An 18,708-nucleotide genomic window follows, 5' to 3' on the forward strand; every position below is an offset into this window, starting at 1 on the left:
ATGTTTTCCAGATAGAAAACAAAAACAAGGATGAATTTCCCTCACAAAATGCGTGTGTGATGGTCTTGCAGATTGCTAACCTTAATCTGTGTCAAAGTAGAGCATGACATAATGATAAAACTGTCACATGTTCCTGTTTTACAAATGTTCAGTCATTACTTTATTTGGGAAGAAAATGTCAATGCTAACAGGACGCTAATGTTGTCTATTTACCCAGTGCATAGGATCATCTGTATGCTTTGTCAGTTTAAAATGAATCAGACACGTTTTCATCTTAACATGTAGCAGATTTATATTACATTTAGGCTCTTAATGGTCACTGAAAGCAATGCAGAACCACCCCAGTGTTGTTTCAGACATGAATGACGCGTACACTCTAAAATGCAGGAGGGAACTGTTGTAGAGCTACCATAACAGTTTATACAAGTGCATGTATTGTTTTTTCTCCTAATAGGCTGGGGTTTTCAAAACTGAAAGGGATATTTGTGTTATGTATTTATACCACAAGTGTAGTAGGGTAATGGTAGCATAGGATCGCAATACAGATATCGATAAGACTTTGTGCTGTTAAAAATTTACTTTATTTGAATTAACTTTATTTGAAATTGTTAAAAGCAAAGTTTATTTGAATTGCATAACCGTCAATTATTTTAACCAGATATTTTTGACCATTCTCAAAACATAAGGCAGACCTACTATACATGAAAAACACTTTTTTGTAGTTATACTTTGTTGATCCACTAGGGGGCAATAAGTGGTTGTTTTCAATAGAGCCGTATATGGTTTTCACTATGGAGACGTGTATGGTTGTATTCAGGGTGACCTGTGGGTCATGTATGGTAAGCCACATCTATGTGTATGGTCCATGCACCATAATCATGACGAAAGATTCTTAATGAAAATTAGTGATGATCACTGGTAGATTGCAAGCAATGTTCAATTTTTGCATTTTTACAGACAGAAAATGTCATTAAAACCCTGACAGAACAAAAGAACAGAAATTTCATATATGACCTTGATCTTCACATCAAATTCATTACAAAAAAAAATTATTTGATTTGATTTGATCTCTTTAAGGCCAGTGTCAGAGGCCAACCAAATCAATTTGACTTTCATTAAGCAAGTCTTTGTCACACATTGTCCCCTTGTGATAACGGTTTTTATGTTGTTTCTGTCTGTTTATTTCCTCTTATTTGACCTATTTAATGATTTTCATATAACAAACAAATGGGTAATATGTGATTATCTGTTTTATATTGTTACCACTACCTTTCACTTGTTTCAACAAAAGATTGAAACTGCTCTAGTTCACAACATGTCATGATTGTAATTTTAATCCGTACAATTAATCTTCTGCAAATTGTAGATGTTACAAAACTGTTCAGGACATGGAGAACCCCTATACTGTAATGTAATAGTGACAATATCATGCCAGAATGTCAATGAATTATGTACTGTAAGCTCACACACCTACCAGTGACAGTATAGTATACATTAAAGCACATTATCATTGTGGCTGCATTGCTACAGAAACATCCAATGGTATGATCTTCAGGGGACAAAGCTCACAGTAATTACTGAAGTATGGAAACACTCTCTCCGTGAAGGTGTGAGTGAACGTGTGCAGAGGCGTGTTACTAACAGGGTCAGAGAACGCCACCAACCCCTTGTCCCAGTCCAGCTGTACACGAATCCTCTGGAGCTTGGGGGTCACTGTGAGCGGAGTCGGGGGCTCCACGGAGGAGCTGGCCCCGTACTCTCCATTGTAGTAGCCCACACCCCACACGGCGCTCTTGAACAGTGCCTCACCCTTACGCTGCACGGACTCGCTGGTCACCCCCAGGGCCCAAAGTGTGCTGTCCCCCACCTCCACTTCCCAGCAGTGGCTCCCGGAGGCAAAGCCCTCGGACCCCAGCACAAACTCCCAGTAGTCAAACCTCTCCGGGTTGTCGGGGAGCAGCTGGCCTTTGTCCTTGTAGCGGAGGGTGGTCAGATCCTCAGAGAGGAAGATGCACGGGTTAGCTGTGTTTGGGTCTAGAGTCACAGGGCCTGAAACCACAGAATGAGTGAAAAGGAGGAAGGGGGAAGGAGAGACTTAGGAGTGTGTAGAAAAACAGAAAGAGGATTTCACCCTGCTAACAGTCTGGTAAGAGCCAGTCAGTCAGTAAAGAGTCAGTTTACTCAGTAATTCTGCAATGTCATTCCATTTTTGAAGAGAATACACAAAAAGGTCAAGATACAACATGTTCGGACACATTCAGTTCCACTTTGTAGCTACTCACTGTACTGAACTATGTCTTTCATCTTCTCCCAGATTCTGAACCGCAGGTTACCAAGATAATTTGCCATGTTGACTAGTGTTTCTGGGACTGGCTCTGGATCCGGGAGTGTAAACGGGACTCTGGAATGACACCCTTGAGTTAAGCCTGGCACAAGTTTGGCTTCAGTATAATATGAACATAGGGATGAGGCAGGATACTCACTGCTTCATTATGACACTGTAGTTCTGCAAAACAGAGGAGTTGTAATGTGTAGATTAAAATGGACTTTTAATTGCATTTTCACTTGGTTTGAATTGTATTGCCGTGCATTCATAAAAGTATACATAAGTAATACATGACACAGAATCCATAAAAGATGTCCTTTACCTTAAGGAATGTGATGTCTTCCCCATCCATATATTTTTCAATAGCCTTAATGATGTCTAAGAGACCCTGTATTTCTTTGCTGATCTCCTCTGTCTTTTTCTTCATCATCTGGCTTTTGAACTCCTCTTCCTCCTTCAGCACAGCCATTCTGGCAGACTCCTCGTCCTGTAAAAACTGATGAAGCCTCTCAAACTCCTCCTTAATCTGCCTCTCTACGTCTTTGGCCTGACACTTCAAAGAAACACATGGAGGAGAAATAAATGAGAAAAAACTGATGTTACTACTTAACACAACCTTCCTTAAGAGGCTGAAACTTTCCTTTGTCTCACCTTTATGTGTTTTGCTGTTTGGTCAAACAACAGTTTAGCTTCTCTGTAGGTCTTTAGATTCTCCTGTAAGGGCTTCAGTTTGTGCTTAATCTCCTCCTAAGGAGAGAGTCATTGTTTACTTCTGGATGATTGTATCAGGTCATCTGTTTGCTTATATGTAAACAGAAACATGTCACAGAAACATGACCTAGTTTCAGTCACCAAAATAGCAAGAGAATCAACAATAACCAATGAGGCATGAAGGTCAAGCAGTCAGGACATAAGAAAATACACTTTTGAATGCACTTTCATCAAATCCTGACCATTTTCCTTGTTCTATATTGCTCATTCATTGGCTTTTCGATGAAGGGATTACATTAAAATGAGTTAGATTATAAACAGTTAAGTAGTAAGATTCTTTCACCTTGAGATCCAGAGCTGCCTCATCAATAGGTTGAAAGGCATGATTATTGTGCTTTTTTGAGTCGCGGCATACCACACAGACAGGCTGCTTGTCCTCCAGGCAAAAGAGCTTGAGTTTCTCGCTGTGTATGCTGCACAGTGCCTCTGGCCCGCCCAAGGATTTTATGGGCAACGTCTCGGTTCCCACTGCAAACTTGCCATGGACCTCCGGCTTCAAGTGCACCTCCAAAGTTCTCTGACCCCTCTCCTGCAAGAGAGCCTCGCACAGGTTCTTCAAGACCAGGTTAGTGGCTGGTGCAGACCTGGACGACCTCATCCTGCACACGGGACACTCGCGGATCCCCTTCTGTTTCCAGAACTGCTGCAGACAGACTCGACAAAAGCTGTGGCTGCACAGGAGTATGATAGGGTCCCGGTAGATGTCACAGCACACCGGGCAGGAGAAATCCTCCTCGGAGAGTGAAGTTCTGGAGGCCATCTCCACCTAACAGGCAGGAATCTCTCCTTTGATGTTGTTCTGATAGCTCTCAGTCTCTGCCTTTTATTCGCCTCTGGCTATACAGGTCAGTGACATACAGAGTTGGTTGACAGGTTTATTCTACATGTTTATCCAAAACACAGGTGAGTTAGGGGTGGAGTCTCGAGATACTGGGATGCCTGGGTTTCATTTACAGAAAAACAAACAATAGGCCTACTGTCAAAAAGTTTCACGCGCATGAAATTTTCTCACAAAATATTATTTTATTTTATATTAACATCAGTGTGTCAAAGGAATGTCAAAAACTGTTCAAACATGGTGATTAGTGAAGTTTTGAGACTTGCCTTTTATAAAAGAAAATAACAAAGTAACCAACCATATGGGGGAAAAGGTCATCAGCTCAGAGCTGCCAGACTAGCCTTCGGGTTGCATGAAGATTTTTGCATGAAGAATTTTCTATTTTTTTGTATATGTCCATATAATTATACTATTACTGTTATACTATGCGTGCATTTTTCTCTTATATTGTCCATATTTAATGCTGGTCTATATATTGTCCATATATATTGCTGGTCGATTTTAACCTTGCACTGTTGGACTTATTTGCACAGTGCAAATTGCACTACCACCATGACACACACCACATTGAGCACCTTACCACTGCATAGTGCATACTGAATCACAGGGTCAGTCCCTGCCCTGTCACTGCAAGTGCCTCATGCTTATACCCTTAGTACATTCACATGGATCCTTATTCTTTTTAGTCATGTGGATTTGTTATTTTATCATCCTGTTTATGTTGTAGTCACAGTGTTTGTTGTATGTGGTGTCCTAACTGGGACCTTGAATTTCCCCTTGGGGATCAATAAAGTATATATCTATCTGAAGAGACAGAAAGCTTGTAGACAGTCACACCCCACAAAGAACTGACACAGTAATGATAAAAGTAATGTCTGCCCAGTTTTGAAAGCAAAGAGAGATCACTTCACACCAGCAAATAAGTTGCATTCATTTGATTTGATATAGCTAAAATAAAAACTAGTCATTAGCCTAGTTTAGAAACATCCTGACATTAGGCCTAGGCTACAGCATTTTTTCCACAATAGCCTAAAATCTCTAGAACTAGCCAGCAACAGATTTTGTAATAAGCAGACATGCTGTGGTAGTGGATGGATACCATAGTCATTGTGCAAAGGAAGAGATTATCACTTTTGAGATTGAGGTATTTGATTAGAACAGGAAAAAGAAAAATGAAGTAGGCTACACAGCTCCCTCTGCTGGTGAGTGCCAGGACTGGTGTGATGAGCAAGGTTTAGTACTTTGATGTACAGTTAATACTATAATAATAATTTTAAAAGAGAAGGGGGGTGAAGACTATTACTGTGGGACTAATAGTATATAAACATCTCTGCATGTTGTCGTTACGCTAAGGGCAAGTATCAAGGTGGCGGGTTCATGTTTTGTTCTTGGATGACCAACCAATATTATTCTCGGAGTTTGACCTATCAACGCACGATACGTCACAGAGCATGGGTGGTTTTGTGAACACGCAGGACGCAGGCTAAATATCAAGCTTTCTTCAATTGTTTATCATAACAAGCAGTAGTTTGTGAATTTACTGTAATTTGTGTTTAAATGAATTATGTGGCCAGTGGATAAAATTGCAAGACTTTGTTACGATCATTTTCGTAACTTGCCTAAAAGAGGAAAGCCTGAACTAGGTAGAGAGTGGACACTTCTGGCAGCTGTAGTGGAAGTACGAGATAACCCTAATGGAGAGAAGATTGGTGTGTAACAATCGTTTTAGTTATAAATGGAAATGCAGCTAAGTAGCGCTATATTGTCCTTAGAAGCATATACATCTACAGTTGCCCATGCCCTGTTCTCATCTAACATGTGTTACTTACAATCGATACTATACTATACCCCTAACAGAGTTGAAGGTTGTGTCTTTGGGAACTGGAACGAAATGCATTGGGCGTGCAGCAATGAGTCCTAAGGGTAGGCTATGTTTCTTATCAGAAGCCAGGGATATTACAGTCATTATCAATAACCTAGTTGTCTGGGTATTAGTCTTGTACAACCTTCCTTGATGAAATTCCCAAAGATTAACAGTCAGAATTTAGTAAACCGGTGCCTATTTCATTATCGTAAACAGACATCATAACATGCTTTTAATACATTACAGGAGATGTATTGAATGACAGCCATGCTGAGATCATCGCCAGGAGAGGGTGTGTCAGGTGTGTGACTCCTGACATCAGGCAAACATATAAGACTGATGTGTCTTGAGAACCTTTTGTTCATGTCTGAGCAAATATTTGAGACAGTGACATTTGCTTGAGTCAAACAGAGTTTCCCGGATTTTCTTTGTGAAAATATGTAGGCTAGTCTGTACACTGGTAACGTTCTTCATACGCACTGACCATCATGGGCGGATTATGAACCTTCGGGCCCCTGGGCCCAGATGTATTAAGGGGCCCCCACTAATTGTCGTATATGTGGGAGGGGGGGTTTGGGGGTCCTCCCCCAGAACATTTTTAATTTGTTTGATGTGATTTCCTGTATTCTGGTGCATTTTGGGGATGGCCAATGCTAAATTCAATCAGATTCATAGCCTACATCCTGATTTATTTATATTGAGGCAATGATTCCATGCAAAGGCTTGGATTTTAGGGCCCCCTGAACCCTTGGGCCCCTGGGCCTGGGCCTGGTAGGCCCGTGCAGTAATCCATCCCTGCTGACCATGTGATAGTCACCTCCACTCCTCTCTGTAGGTACCTGATGGAGCAGCTGCGACTTGCAGTGTTGGGAGAGAGCAGTGCCCTGTTCTGCCCTGCGGAGGAGATGGGCAAGTGGAAAGTGCATCCTGAAGTGTCGTTTGTGTTCTTTACCAGTCATACTCCCTGTGAGTTCCCCTGATACGGTCTCTAAACATCCAGTTGATCAATCGTGAAGCACCCACCTACTTCCTCCATACTCCTTCTAAATGTGTCAATGAATAGTCTGCTAAATGTTTTTGTAGTGTCTTTTGGTCAGCCCTGTTCAAATGTTATAATCTAGTTGTTGGAAGAAATCCCTGTCTGTTTTGAGACTTAATCTGGGTTTAAAAATGTAACTCTTGAATTCATGTGGAAATCATTTAGTCTTTGTACATAAAGAGGTGAAACTCCATAATTGTATTTCTTCTGCCACTGACAGGTGGAGATGCATCCATCATTCCAATGATGGAGAGCCCATCACAGCCTTGCCCAATGGTTAGGCTGGAGGATGATGAGGGGGAAGGCAGTGATACACCAGAGACAGCCCTGAAACGCAGAGCAGAGTGGCAAGAGGACCAGGCCAACAAGCGGCACAGGACAGACCAGGAGACGCACCAGGTTGTTGGAAAACCTGGTGAGGAGATGAGGACTTGTTCTCCTCCACCACCGGAAACGGCGGATCCTGCAGGAGACCCATCCAAGGCATCAGAGACTCCAGAGACTCGCGCACAAGAGGGCGACATTGCTAAGGCGCACCAGGCCACAGATGTCCACCGAACTGGCGCCAAGAGCGTCCCCGGGGAGGCCTGTGATCCGAAGGTGCCTGGTGTCCGATACCACAACATAGGGGTGTTGCGCGTGAAGCCTGGCCGCGGGGAGCCTACGCTGTCCCTGTCGTGCAGTGACAAAATGGCTCGCTGGGCTGTGCTTGGCTTCCAGGGAGCCCTTCTGAGCCATTACCTTCAGGAGGCGATCTACTTCAAGGCAGTGATCACTGGGAAGTGTCCCTATAGCCAGCATGCAATGCAGCGAGCATTGTGCAACCGGTGAGCTATGCCAACAAGACAATATTGACTTATTCTTATACATTTAAATTCTTATTATACAGTTAACCCATGCATCCTGGAATTTGTACAAACTTTTCAAGAGGATTTTGCCTTGCAGGGATCAAGTTGACTTTTTGACAAGTACAGTGGAGATTAAGCAACAAAGGAGCTTGAAATTTGTTAAACATTAGGCGTTCTCTTTACGAGATACTTCCTGTAGCTGCTGTTGCCAGTGCCTGAAAACCTGTGTTTTTTCGCCTGTTGTGTAGACTTGCGTTTGGTTCGCAACAGTAGTTGGTAGACAGTACATGTGACCACTTTACAAAATCAACATAGAAATGACGGAAGTATCATATGAAAAGGTCCTAGGCATGGTTAATGACCCATGAACGCTAGAAGGGGTTTGGATTTTTTGCAGTGAGCCGTGTAATTTTGAGTAACCCAATGCATTTTTTATACAGGCTCATGAAATAGGCTCATAAGTCGCATGCCTAAAATGGTTGAGAACATTCCATAGATATATTCTGTGACCTCTTCTCTATATACTTACCACAAAATCAGGCGGATGTTTTTTGAATGTGGTGATTTATGTACAGTTGAGGCAGAGTGTAGCTGCATGCTAGACCAAATGCAAATGATACAGTTAAGAACAAAATGATTTGTACCCCTGGCAAATATTGATTTAATGTTGATTTAAACATCTTTATTTGCCATCACAGCTCTCAAAATGGTTCTTTTAAAACCTACCAAGCCTCTCCATACCTCCACAATGAGCAGAAATCCAGGTTTTTAGGCAGGAATGATTCTTTGCCATCACTCTGGCCTTGTGCTCACTTTTTGGATTGAGGTCTGTACTCTGGCTGGGCCACACTAAAATGTTGATATTGTTCTCTGTTAACTATTTCTCGCCTTGTTTGGCTGTATGTTTTGGATCATTGTGTGGTTTATAGGTCCAATGACGCTTATTGGGGCAGGTCGCTCTCTGCAGACTGCCTGATCTTTTCCTCCAGAATCTTAATGTAGCCCCTTGTGAAGTGAATGGTGGGAAATGTGGAACTCTGCAGTGACAGGCTGTCATTCCTGTTTTTCTGTAGGTGCGCCCAGGTGACCGATCTCCCAGCAGGCTTCTCCATGCACCCCCCTGAGTTCCTGCAGTCCAGCCTGGAGTTTGCCCACAGCCAGGCTCAGACCCAGCACTCTCACCAGAGCAACAAGGGCAGGGTTTCACCCTGTGGAGCAGGTGACACACACACACACATGCCCCACAGGTTGAGTGCAGATATTTTCAACTGTTAATGGGCTTGTCTTTGGAAATTAATCATTAAACAGTTGATCCAAATGGAAACCATCCGAAAATAAAACCCAGTCAAGTGACTCAGCCCATTCAAAACTATGCAGCTGATTCCACCCATTAATAACAACTTGGATTGTGTCCTTTTTTCCTGGATATCTTGGAAGTATGTGTTAAATTAGTTCCTGTAGGCCATAAGTACACAACCTTTTTGGGCTAAGGCACACCAAAGGTCTAACCAAAACGCCAAAACATACTGACGTATGGTTACTGATTATGATGAAATAGCAATAACAGCAATTGTGACATATTGTAACAACTGTGTTGTGAGACGGATCTCAGCTTTGCATCATCAAATCAAAGAATTGTGTAACAATTATGGTATCCTAAAGGCCACATAAGGAAAAGTCGTAAATCTACCGAAAAACATTTTTAAGTAAGAAGCTCTGTCATTGATGCGTTTAAAAATAGTCCTCTAGCCTATTTCATGAGTGTACAAAAACGCATTGGGTTCCACAAAAATTCCACAGCACACCTTAATTTTCCTCACGGCATTCCAGTTGAGAACCACTGCTTTTGGCTAATGGAAAACAATGGATGTTACAATGTAAAAATAGTTTCTCCCATCAGATATGATATGAAGCAATTGACCACAAACAATTCAACCTTTGTGCATATATCAAATTCCTCAAAACTTGTGCAATAAAGTCACAAAAAGTACAACTATTTACTTAAAATGTCATTTTGTACTTCTGTATGTGTTAGTCAGCAGTGACTAGTGAACATGTCATGTTTACTTTTTTCCTCTTCAAACATCCCTGTTCAGACAAGCATCAGTGTATGATCATAGTATCTTTGCCCATCCACCTTGGACAACAATTACATTTTGTTCTGATTTTTGTCCATATTGCCATGTGTTTTATCTCTTTTAAAGATGCAGTGTTTAATTTTTGTTTTCAGCAATTAGCTGGTGTGCTGTCCCCAACCAGCCACTAGATGTCACTGCAAATGGGTACAAGCAAGGGATGACCAAGAAAGCTGTGGGCACGCCACAGGCAAGGTACTGAGTTATGTCCGTCTGCATATGCCTGCTTCTGAGTGCTTTTTCGCTCGTTCAGCCAATTCCAGGATTTGCACACTTAGAATGCTTTTGTTTGCTATCTGCCTAAGAAATCTCAAATGTTGAAATCGCTGTATCTGTCTGTCTGACTTTGTATTGTTTATTGTATCATTCAGGTCACTTATCTCAAAGGTTGAGCTGTTTCACATTTTTCAAACTGTTGTGACTGCAACTTCAAATGTCCTGCTCCCCTCCTCACTCAGGTGAGAGCCTGTGTGTGTGTGTGTGTGTCTGTGTGTGTGTATTAAAAAAATCCCCTGCTTGGTGAACAGAGGAGTGCTTTTGTTATACAAATCCCCTTAATCACACACACACACACACAGACACTACATAATATGATACAGACCCACAACAACCCCCTCCACCTCTGCTTCACAGGCTGTGGGATTAGATCTGTGGTGCAGCCAATAGCAACCCCAATCTCAGCTCAGTGCTTCATGTAATGTAGGGGACAACAGAAGGCTGTCTGCCATTCATGTTTTGTCAAATGCTTTTATGAAAATGGAATGTGGAGTCGGATAGCAGGATTCTTTATCACCGACTCATGATGCTGTAACTCACTGCTCAGAGCCTCACTCACTGAAGTGCACACAGAGCATCATAGAGCAATAAAATGGCCAGCTTGCCCTTCACTGTGGCTGGCAGACACAGGAAATGAAAGTCAGTCAGTGGTGGTCAGTGGCCAGCCCTTACAGATGTGGTGCAGCTGTCAGACTACATTGACCATCAGAGAAATATCAAGACATTATGGAAGAAGAAAGAAAACGGTGAGTCAAGCCCCAATTGTGAATTCCCCGTTATCCGAAACTTGCCCAGAGAGTGAACCAATCAGCTGTAAGTTAAGAGCCCATCTAGGTGTCTGAGAGCCTGCACTCGTGTCTTAACTCTTGTGTCTTTTGAAAAGGGAGAGGGAGCTGCAGATCGTACTGGGATTACAAGCAGGCAGCCGGAGCGTACCAGCAGGCCTGGCTGCAGCTGCGCACGCAGGTTTTTCCCCTGTGGCCGCGTAGTCCTCGAGAGCTGCTGCAGTTCCACTGAGGACCCGAAACGATTCCCCCTCCACAGGCCTGGGGGAAGGCTTAGGACCCTCTGACACTCGCAGTCGCGGGGTGGCTGTTGTTGGGACTGGAAGCCAAGCAAGTTTTTTTTTTTTTTTTTTTTCTCCGGGAGGGGAAGCGAGGACACGGCCAAACACAGATGTGCTGGAGAAGGGGCAATCAAGAGACACATGAGGCCAGGCCACTCCCGGATGCACTTCAAGGACAAGACTGAGGCGTGGAGGGCCAGAGAGGGACTCACAGTCGGGGTGGGAAGAGTGGACCAGAGTGGACAGCCAACAACAGCACAGTGGAGCAGCTGGGTGACCTCAGGCAACTGCCCCAAGTCAAATGCTGACACTTTCACTGATAAAGAGGTCATCATCATCATGGCAAACAAGACTTTAAAGGAGAAATCCAGCGATTTTTCACATAGATCTCTGTTTCCCGAGTTCACTGTAGCTGCCTGGCTGCTTTAGCTGTTGGAACTAACAACTCGGGCTAAAACCGATTGTTTTTGGACGTGGTTTGTACCGACAGTACTTGGTGACCTTGAGAAACTAAGATATATGTAAAAAATCTCCAGATTTCTCCTTTAAAGCGTAACTCCAAAGCCAAAATGCAACCTAGGGTCTTTTTGTGAATGTACCCAAGTCAAACTTTCGTTTAAAAGCATAATTAGGACAGATAAGAAGCACCACTTTTAAGATTGACCGTATTGTCGTTTTCGGGTCAAATGGCCACAGGCTCGACACAACATGAAACTTTGCTTGAAGTATCACATGGGTCTCTACACATGAACTCGAGCATTGAGAACATTGTTTGTGTACACAGTTTACTAAAAATAAAGCTTCACTTCTTGACTGGCAAGCTGGCCAAACCAACTGCTAAAGTGAGTTGTTCAAAACCTTTCCTTTTAGTAAACTCTGTGTAGGCCTACACAAACAATGTTCTCAATGCTCAAGTTCATGTTTAGAGACCCTGGTGATACTTTGAGCAAAGTTTTATCCTGTCGTGTGTTAAAAATTCACTCCTAAAAGGCAATTTGACCCGAAAACAATAAAGTTTTATGGGTATAAGGTCCAGAGCAACGATCACTCTCCAATGTGTTCAAATACTAGTAAAAATGATAAGAAAACATATAAGGCTCTTATGATGGTCAAAGTACAAGTCAGTGTTTTCTGCATGAACTGAAGCTATAGTATGGCATGTGGGAGGATTGAATTCTTATGGCTAGGGTCTTGATCATGGTATTAAATTAGCAAATAGGTTTTCCTCGGTTATAATATTAACTTAACTTTGCCTGTCATTTAAAATCAATTCTATCACTGTTCTTGTTAAATTTTATATTGTTTCAGTTGTATTTTTGTATGTTGTTGTTGTCCTTGCTGTCCTTTTCCTCCTTCTTGTGTGCTGCCCTCTTAGCCAGGGCTCACTTGAAAAAGAGATAACAGTTTCAATGTGTTTCATTGCCTGGTTAAATAAAGGTACACTTTATAATAACTACACACTATTAAGCATTTGTAAACTATTACTAAATTATTTGTTCCTCATTTGTAAATTATTGTTCCTACATTAATTCTCATCAGTAAAGCATTTGTCCACAGTTATTATAATTTGTTTATTAATAGTAAATAAGCCTATATCTAAAATATGTCTATAAATAGTTTTTAATACTTAATAAATGATGCAATAATAATTTGTTAATGAAGTAATATTTCCATTATTTACATACACATGCACTAATGATTAGTTAGGGTGTTACAAGTTACAAGTGGTTAGTTAAGGATATTATGGGCTCATCTAAAGTGAAGAATGTCTATGCCTCACAATGCATTTACAAATTAGTATAGAGGTTACATTTACATTTATTCATTTAGCAGACACTTTTATCCAAAGCGACTTACACATGTCAATCAAATTAAATGCCAAGTCATTATTTTTTATAAAGGCACGACTACATGTAGGTGTAAATAATTTCTTAATCATTAACACACCCATTCCAACTGACTCCTTAACAACAGTTAATTAATGGAAATATTACCTTATTAACAAATTATTACTGCATCATTTATTAAGTTTTAAAACTATTTATAAACCTATTAAAGGTGCTCCAAGCGATACCACCCGTTTTTTAGGCTAAAACATTATTACATTGTCACTTATAGCAAACATCACCTCACCATCCGCTAGCTGCCTGTGTCCTGAATACACTGTAAAAAAACGCTATCTCTGTGGACAGCCCAGGCTCCAAAAACGGCAACAAAAACAACCTGGGCAAACCTAGCCCATAAAAACATAACAGACTGTTCCAGCAAATCACAGACGAGATGCTTGTTTAGGAGAGTTTCAATTGCATGGGAGGGAGGGGGAGGAAGAAGCGTCTGTTTTGTTTGAATGTCAACAGAAGTGACGCTACCCAGCATCGCCTAAAGCACCTTTAAAGATAAAGGCGTATTTACTATGAACAAACTATTTATAAACTGTGTACAAATGTTACTGATGAAAATGTTGGAACAATGTTTTACAAATGAGGAACAAATAATAATTGAGTAATAATTTTGCATTCCTAACATTGCTAACATTTGTACTGTAGAGCTGCGTCTAGTATCTTTCCACTGGACCATCTTGAGTAGCCAGGCTGCGGTTGCTGATGCCAGTGTGAGAGTTGCTCTCGACATTCCTCCCCTCCTTTAACAAATGCTGCTTTGTTGTGAATGGAGCCCTTCCTACCTGTCTGTCCTGTGTTCTGCACTCCTCCAGAGGACCAATCCACTCTCTGTGCTCTCCTTTTGTCTGTCATCATTGCTTTGTTATTGTTCTTTTCTTCCTCTTGTAATTATTTCATGTTTGTACAGCTCATTCACTGATGCTGAGAATAATGCGTCTCCCCGCTCCAAAAGCAAGTAAAGAGAAGCAGGACATTCAAGAGACTGTTTTATGTGGCTTTTTAATTGGTTAGGTCATCCAGCTACCTCCCCTTTTCATTATTTTCTTAAATATACTGTTTAAAGGAAGAACAACAAAAATCATTTCATAAATTAATACATTTCAAACATACCACTTGATATATTAAATGGCTTTAAAGGCTATTAACTATCTCTGATAATACTATTATACCATTCACACAAAATGTTTGACTTTTTCTCTGTCAGATTTGACTAATGCACAGATTGCCCTAATGCACTTTAACTCAGCATTTTTCAATGATACAATATGACATACTAATAACATACAGACAAATCCATGACATGAATAATGCAGGCTAGGGGTGGGGGAGGTGGTGGTGGGTGAGGGATGTGAATTGCTCTTCCGTCGACCACTAGTTTCTCAGCAGTACAATCAAGCTCATCCAGCAGAGATCATGAAGGATGATGTGGAGGGGTGGGACAGTGTGTGTGGGGGTGCCATGGGATGGGTTTGTGTGTGTGTGTTGAAAAGTGAGTGAGCATCTTGAAGCGAAGGCCTTTATGATCCAAATGTATTCTCTCCACTGTAGGCCACGTACAAAAACCCATCCTCATCCTTCTCTTTCTCGTAGAGCTGTCCCATTGTCAGGCTGTGGGGGGCAACAGAGGGGAGGTCGGTTATTGAAGGGTAACTGTGAGGGGTGGGACAAATCATCATCTACAATTAGTTTAAGCGAATTAGCCTGAAAAGGGGTAAAAGGAAGTAAATATAGCAAAGGTATATTTGGTATCACTGGAATCATCTTTTATATTGATTAATAATTTGATATTTGAAATTATATAGCTACTGTTGACAGTAAGACACATTGTGCAGCTTTGTTCATTGATTTGTCAAAGGCTTTTGGCACTGTTAATCAATGTTTCCTTTAGATGGTTTCAAGACCACCTTTCCAATAGAACCTTAGAGGCATTAAGACCAGAGAATTGAATTCCATTAGTGGTGGTTGGTTTGCAGAATTAACCTAAATGCAGCAGTTTTTAGAATTTACAAATTAGCACAGCGTGGTTATAAGCACAATTTAGTACAACCTGGAAAATCATTGTGTGGTGGTCAATGTTCATATTGTTGTGGGCCGCAACAAATAAGTCAATGTGTGACAAATCCCTTCACAATTTAACATCAGCGACATCTTGGCATAATGTTTGTCAAATTTCACATGAATCTGACAAACAGTCTAGGAGCAGTATGTTAAAATTGATCATGTGACATCAGTGTAACTGTCATTCTTTCTGTTGCCAGTTGGTGGCACTATGCCAAACATGCATTATGGGTATGTGAATATTATCATTAACATGGTCTTCAATGACCTGTGAAATATAAAACATTTCAAGCCATGCATGGTGAATTATGACACATTTATTGTTTATGTGGAAGGGTATTAAAATTAATAATTTCGCCATTTCATCAAATTACAACATATAAAAAAAAAGCTTCACAATTTATAATCAGGAACATCTCGCCGTCATGTATACCAACTTTGACATGAATCGGATCAACCGTCTAGGAGGAGTACTTTAAAATTGATCATGTCCACAACGCACAAAATCTCAATTACCTCACTTCCGGTGGGCGTGGCTAATGGCATGTTAATACAAAGGGGGCGCTATGGAGTTCCTGGGCAACGCCCGGTGCCAATGCTTTTCCCCTGTGTATTTCCAGTACCTCTTGACGTGTGTGCCAAATTTCATGTGTTTTCACCGATGGGAAGCACCTCTTTTGGCATCACAATTCATCACATTTTAGTCTGCACAAAATCCCAAATACCTCACTTCCTGTTGGGCGTGGCTAATGCATTGTACATACCATGGAGGTATTATATATAACTGGAGAGAGTGACTAAGTCCCGCCCTCCATACAAATGAATGGTGGAAGCTATAGGCTAGTAAATCTGGCCAATTCATAGTCAACGCCATCTTGAACACTGGGGTTCGGATCCAGCGCCAGTCAGCTCTGACCATGCGCCAAGTTACAAAGCTGGAAATGACGATGAGCAACGCCGATTTTATTGATATTCTGTAAAAGAGAGTCGCCCTCCAGTAAGAGGGTGGCGATAATGCACATAAAGTCCTTTGCCTCATAACAAGAAGAAGAAAAAAGTTGCTCGAAAACGCGTGGAGTCCGAAAGTGAAGTCGCCCTGAAGCGCAACTTAATTTCATTGGATACCAGCGCTCTAACTAAGAGCGGTCTGCCTGCTGTCCTGCTGCAAATATGCATTCAACATGACGTGAAATATCCGTGAGTCGAACTATAAATAAACTATTCGGTTTTAGTGCCAAGTGTAGCGATTTTACAGTCTATGATTGGTTTGTTTTTTATTTTATTGTTTGCCATCTCATAGCGGGTGCTCTAAACGATTCTAGCTTGGCCCATGACCAAAACAAGCCAATAATAGCCAGTAGCCACAATAATGACTGGAGCCAGAGCCCTCAATAGCCACCCTGTTTTGAAAAAAATAATATTGAAGATATTCAATATTATTGAAGATAGTATTGAAGATAACGCACAGAACGGTCAGCCTGAGCGGTCTCCAACTCATCTAAAATGTGGTGTCTTTACTTTGAGTTGTACACCCCAGATGGTGAAGTAACCGTTAAAGAGAATGTTGTCTGCGGACTCAGCAAAAACAGTTTAAATCCAAATCAGGCACCTGTGGAGTTACCATCCAAATGAGGCACAGTAGAGGCACAGAGCATCGCGCCAGGCCCAATATCGTTATGATGGCATACTTTCCGTGAAATCCTAAATTATCTCCGGTCCTGCTATTTAGTTAGGGCTGCGCAAAGCACAGGTATTTATTTGAGGTAGGCTTATTCGAGGCAGACCTTTTCTACGCTTATTGTGAGACATGCTTTGTTTGGAGCGGCATACCAGGCTATCAAACGCAGACGATTTTCGGTTTTGGTATGAGATTTAATTTACTTTTTGACTTTTATTATATAGTTAAATGTTGAGACTGATGGGCATTTAAATCTAGAGGGTATTTGATGATGTAAAGTTTCGTAGGCCTAGTTGAAAAAGTGTTGGAATTTCCAGCTGTTTATTGGCAGACAAGGCCTTTCCTTCATTCATTGAACGTCGCTGTGCTCTAATGGAAACCTTATTGCATAGCCAAGTAGCCTAAATAGAGTTTTTTTTAATTATGCATGGTTTACTTTTTATTAAATTCATTGAACGCTGGAATGCCTCAAGGCAATAATTGTGTTTAAATGTAGTAGCCTAGTGCTTCAGCCTCTGGCGAGCCCAAAGGGGGGCTATAGGTTGAGAGCAAATGTTGGAGACCCATAGTGTAATGAGACAAGGGCTTTTATGCCGCTGTTGTGTAATTTATAGTCTTTAATCATGTTTAGGCTATGTTTGTTTGGGGCAAACAACAACGAAACAAGATCAATAAAATTTTTGTCATATGATGGATAAACAACCACAATATGCACGTCTTCTCATAGGCTCCTCAAGAAATACGCACTGAATAATGTTTGGCTGTAGCCGCCGGATAGGTACCCGCCCACCAACATGTACGCCAAGATGAGAGCTCGTGCCCAACACGATTTTCGCGGCATGGAGCTGGTTCCAAATGCTCCATGCAGCGCCATACTTGAAAATGGCGTATGCTAACATGCCGAAGCTAATCTGCACGCTCTTGACCCCCTGGTACATCCGAAAGTTGTTCATCTTGGGGAGATACACACACCTACCAAATTTGGTGTGTCTAGATGAAAGTATGTGCCAACCACTGGATCAATCACCTAAGGGGGCGCTACTGAGTCCCTGGGCCACGCCCGGGGCCAAGCCTTTATGCCTGTGTAGCCATTGTGATACCAGATGTGTGTGCCAAATTCCAAGACTTTTCATCCATGTTAACCACTTCAAAAATAGCAAAAAGGTGAACAAATAATAATAATAATAATAATAATAATAATAATAATAATCTTTCCAAAAACAATAGGGCATCACACCCTCGGTGTTCGGGCCCTAAATAATAATAATAATAATAATAATCCTTTCAAAAACAATAGGGCCTCGCGCACCGTCGGTGCTCGGGCCCTAATTAATAAAAACTACACGTCTCTCATTATTAAAGCTCTGATATCACTGCGATGGCAACTCCGCCCCGCTCGAAGGAAGAGGGGGAGGGAGACGCACACACCACACGCCTCCAAAACTCAGCCAGGTGGTCGCTGAATAAAACTCCCACAAATATCTCGGAACAACGTCGGCATTCCTTAATCATATGATTGACCAGTGTTCGTAACAGCTACCGCTAACGCATGCATACGGATAGCCTACAACTTAGCTATTTGCAGCTCCCCAAATACAATGGCAAGCATGTTTTATAGAACAGGCATTCAGGGAGGGAGACACACACACACACCACACAATAAAACTCCCACAAATACCACGGAACAACGTTGGCATTAGGCTACTTAATCATATGACCAGTGTTTGTAACAGCTACGGCATGAATATGGATAGCCTACAACTTAGCTATTTGCAGCTCCCTAAATACAATGGCAAGCAGTTTTATAAACGATCATTAAGCATTAAAAAAAAAGTAGCCTACCTATCTATCATTCGTGTTTTCCATTTGGACCCACAAACTTGCTCCCACCTTCAAAGTGTATGGCAA

The 18,708-nt window shown here is 41.6% G+C and overlaps 3 protein-coding genes across 7 annotated transcripts in view; 1 reads left to right on the forward strand and 2 right to left on the reverse strand.

Annotated features, from left to right (window-relative positions):
* Positions 1-310: 310 nt before the first annotated feature.
* LOC125303190 (zinc-binding protein A33-like) lies at positions 311-3,857 on the reverse strand. Of its 2 annotated transcripts, none has more exons than XM_048256776.1 (6): positions 3,381-3,857; positions 2,978-3,073; positions 2,649-2,873; positions 2,484-2,506; positions 2,283-2,401; positions 311-2,049 (listed from the first exon to the last, which is right to left on the reverse strand). In XM_048256776.1, the coding sequence occupies exons 1-6, from the start codon at positions 3,855-3,857 to the stop codon at positions 1,508-1,510; spliced, it is 1,482 nt and encodes a 493-aa protein (XP_048112733.1). In that variant the 3' UTR covers positions 311-1,507. The 2 variants fall into 2 exon arrangements, with proteins under 2 accessions (XP_048112733.1, XP_048112732.1); XM_048256775.1 differs by having other exon boundaries at positions 2,649-2,879.
* A 1,556-nt stretch (positions 3,858-5,413) lies between these two features.
* Positions 5,414-11,559, forward strand: adat1 (adenosine deaminase tRNA specific 1). 3 transcript variants are annotated; one of them, XM_048256777.1, is made up of 9 exons: positions 5,414-5,644; positions 5,793-5,858; positions 6,046-6,100; positions 6,635-6,765; positions 7,059-7,665; positions 8,760-8,905; positions 9,917-10,016; positions 10,193-10,279; positions 10,981-11,559. In XM_048256777.1, exons 1-9 carry the CDS (start codon positions 5,500-5,502, stop codon positions 11,084-11,086), a joined length of 1,443 nt encoding a protein of 480 aa, XP_048112734.1. In that variant the 5' UTR covers positions 5,414-5,499; the 3' UTR covers positions 11,087-11,559. The 3 variants fall into 3 exon arrangements, with proteins under 3 accessions (XP_048112734.1, XP_048112736.1, XP_048112735.1); XM_048256779.1 differs by having other exon boundaries at positions 10,991-11,559; XM_048256778.1 differs by having other exon boundaries at positions 10,455-11,074.
* A 2,485-nt stretch (positions 11,560-14,044) lies between these two features.
* The window catches only part of gabarapl2 (GABA(A) receptor-associated protein like 2), a 35,700-nt gene continuing 31,036 nt past the window's right edge, over positions 14,045-18,708 (reverse strand). For both annotated transcript variants that reach the window (XM_048256960.1, XM_048256961.1), the window contains exon 4: positions 14,045-14,672. In XM_048256960.1, coding sequence (XP_048112917.1) covers positions 14,582-14,672 — 91 coding nt within the window. In that variant the 3' untranslated portion in view covers positions 14,045-14,581. The remainder of the gene's footprint in view (positions 14,673-18,708) is intronic.

This window comes from Alosa alosa, chromosome 11 (assembly GCF_017589495.1).
Source record: "Alosa alosa isolate M-15738 ecotype Scorff River chromosome 11, AALO_Geno_1.1, whole genome shotgun sequence".
Taxonomy (NCBI): Eukaryota; Metazoa; Chordata; class Actinopteri; order Clupeiformes; family Clupeidae; genus Alosa; species Alosa alosa.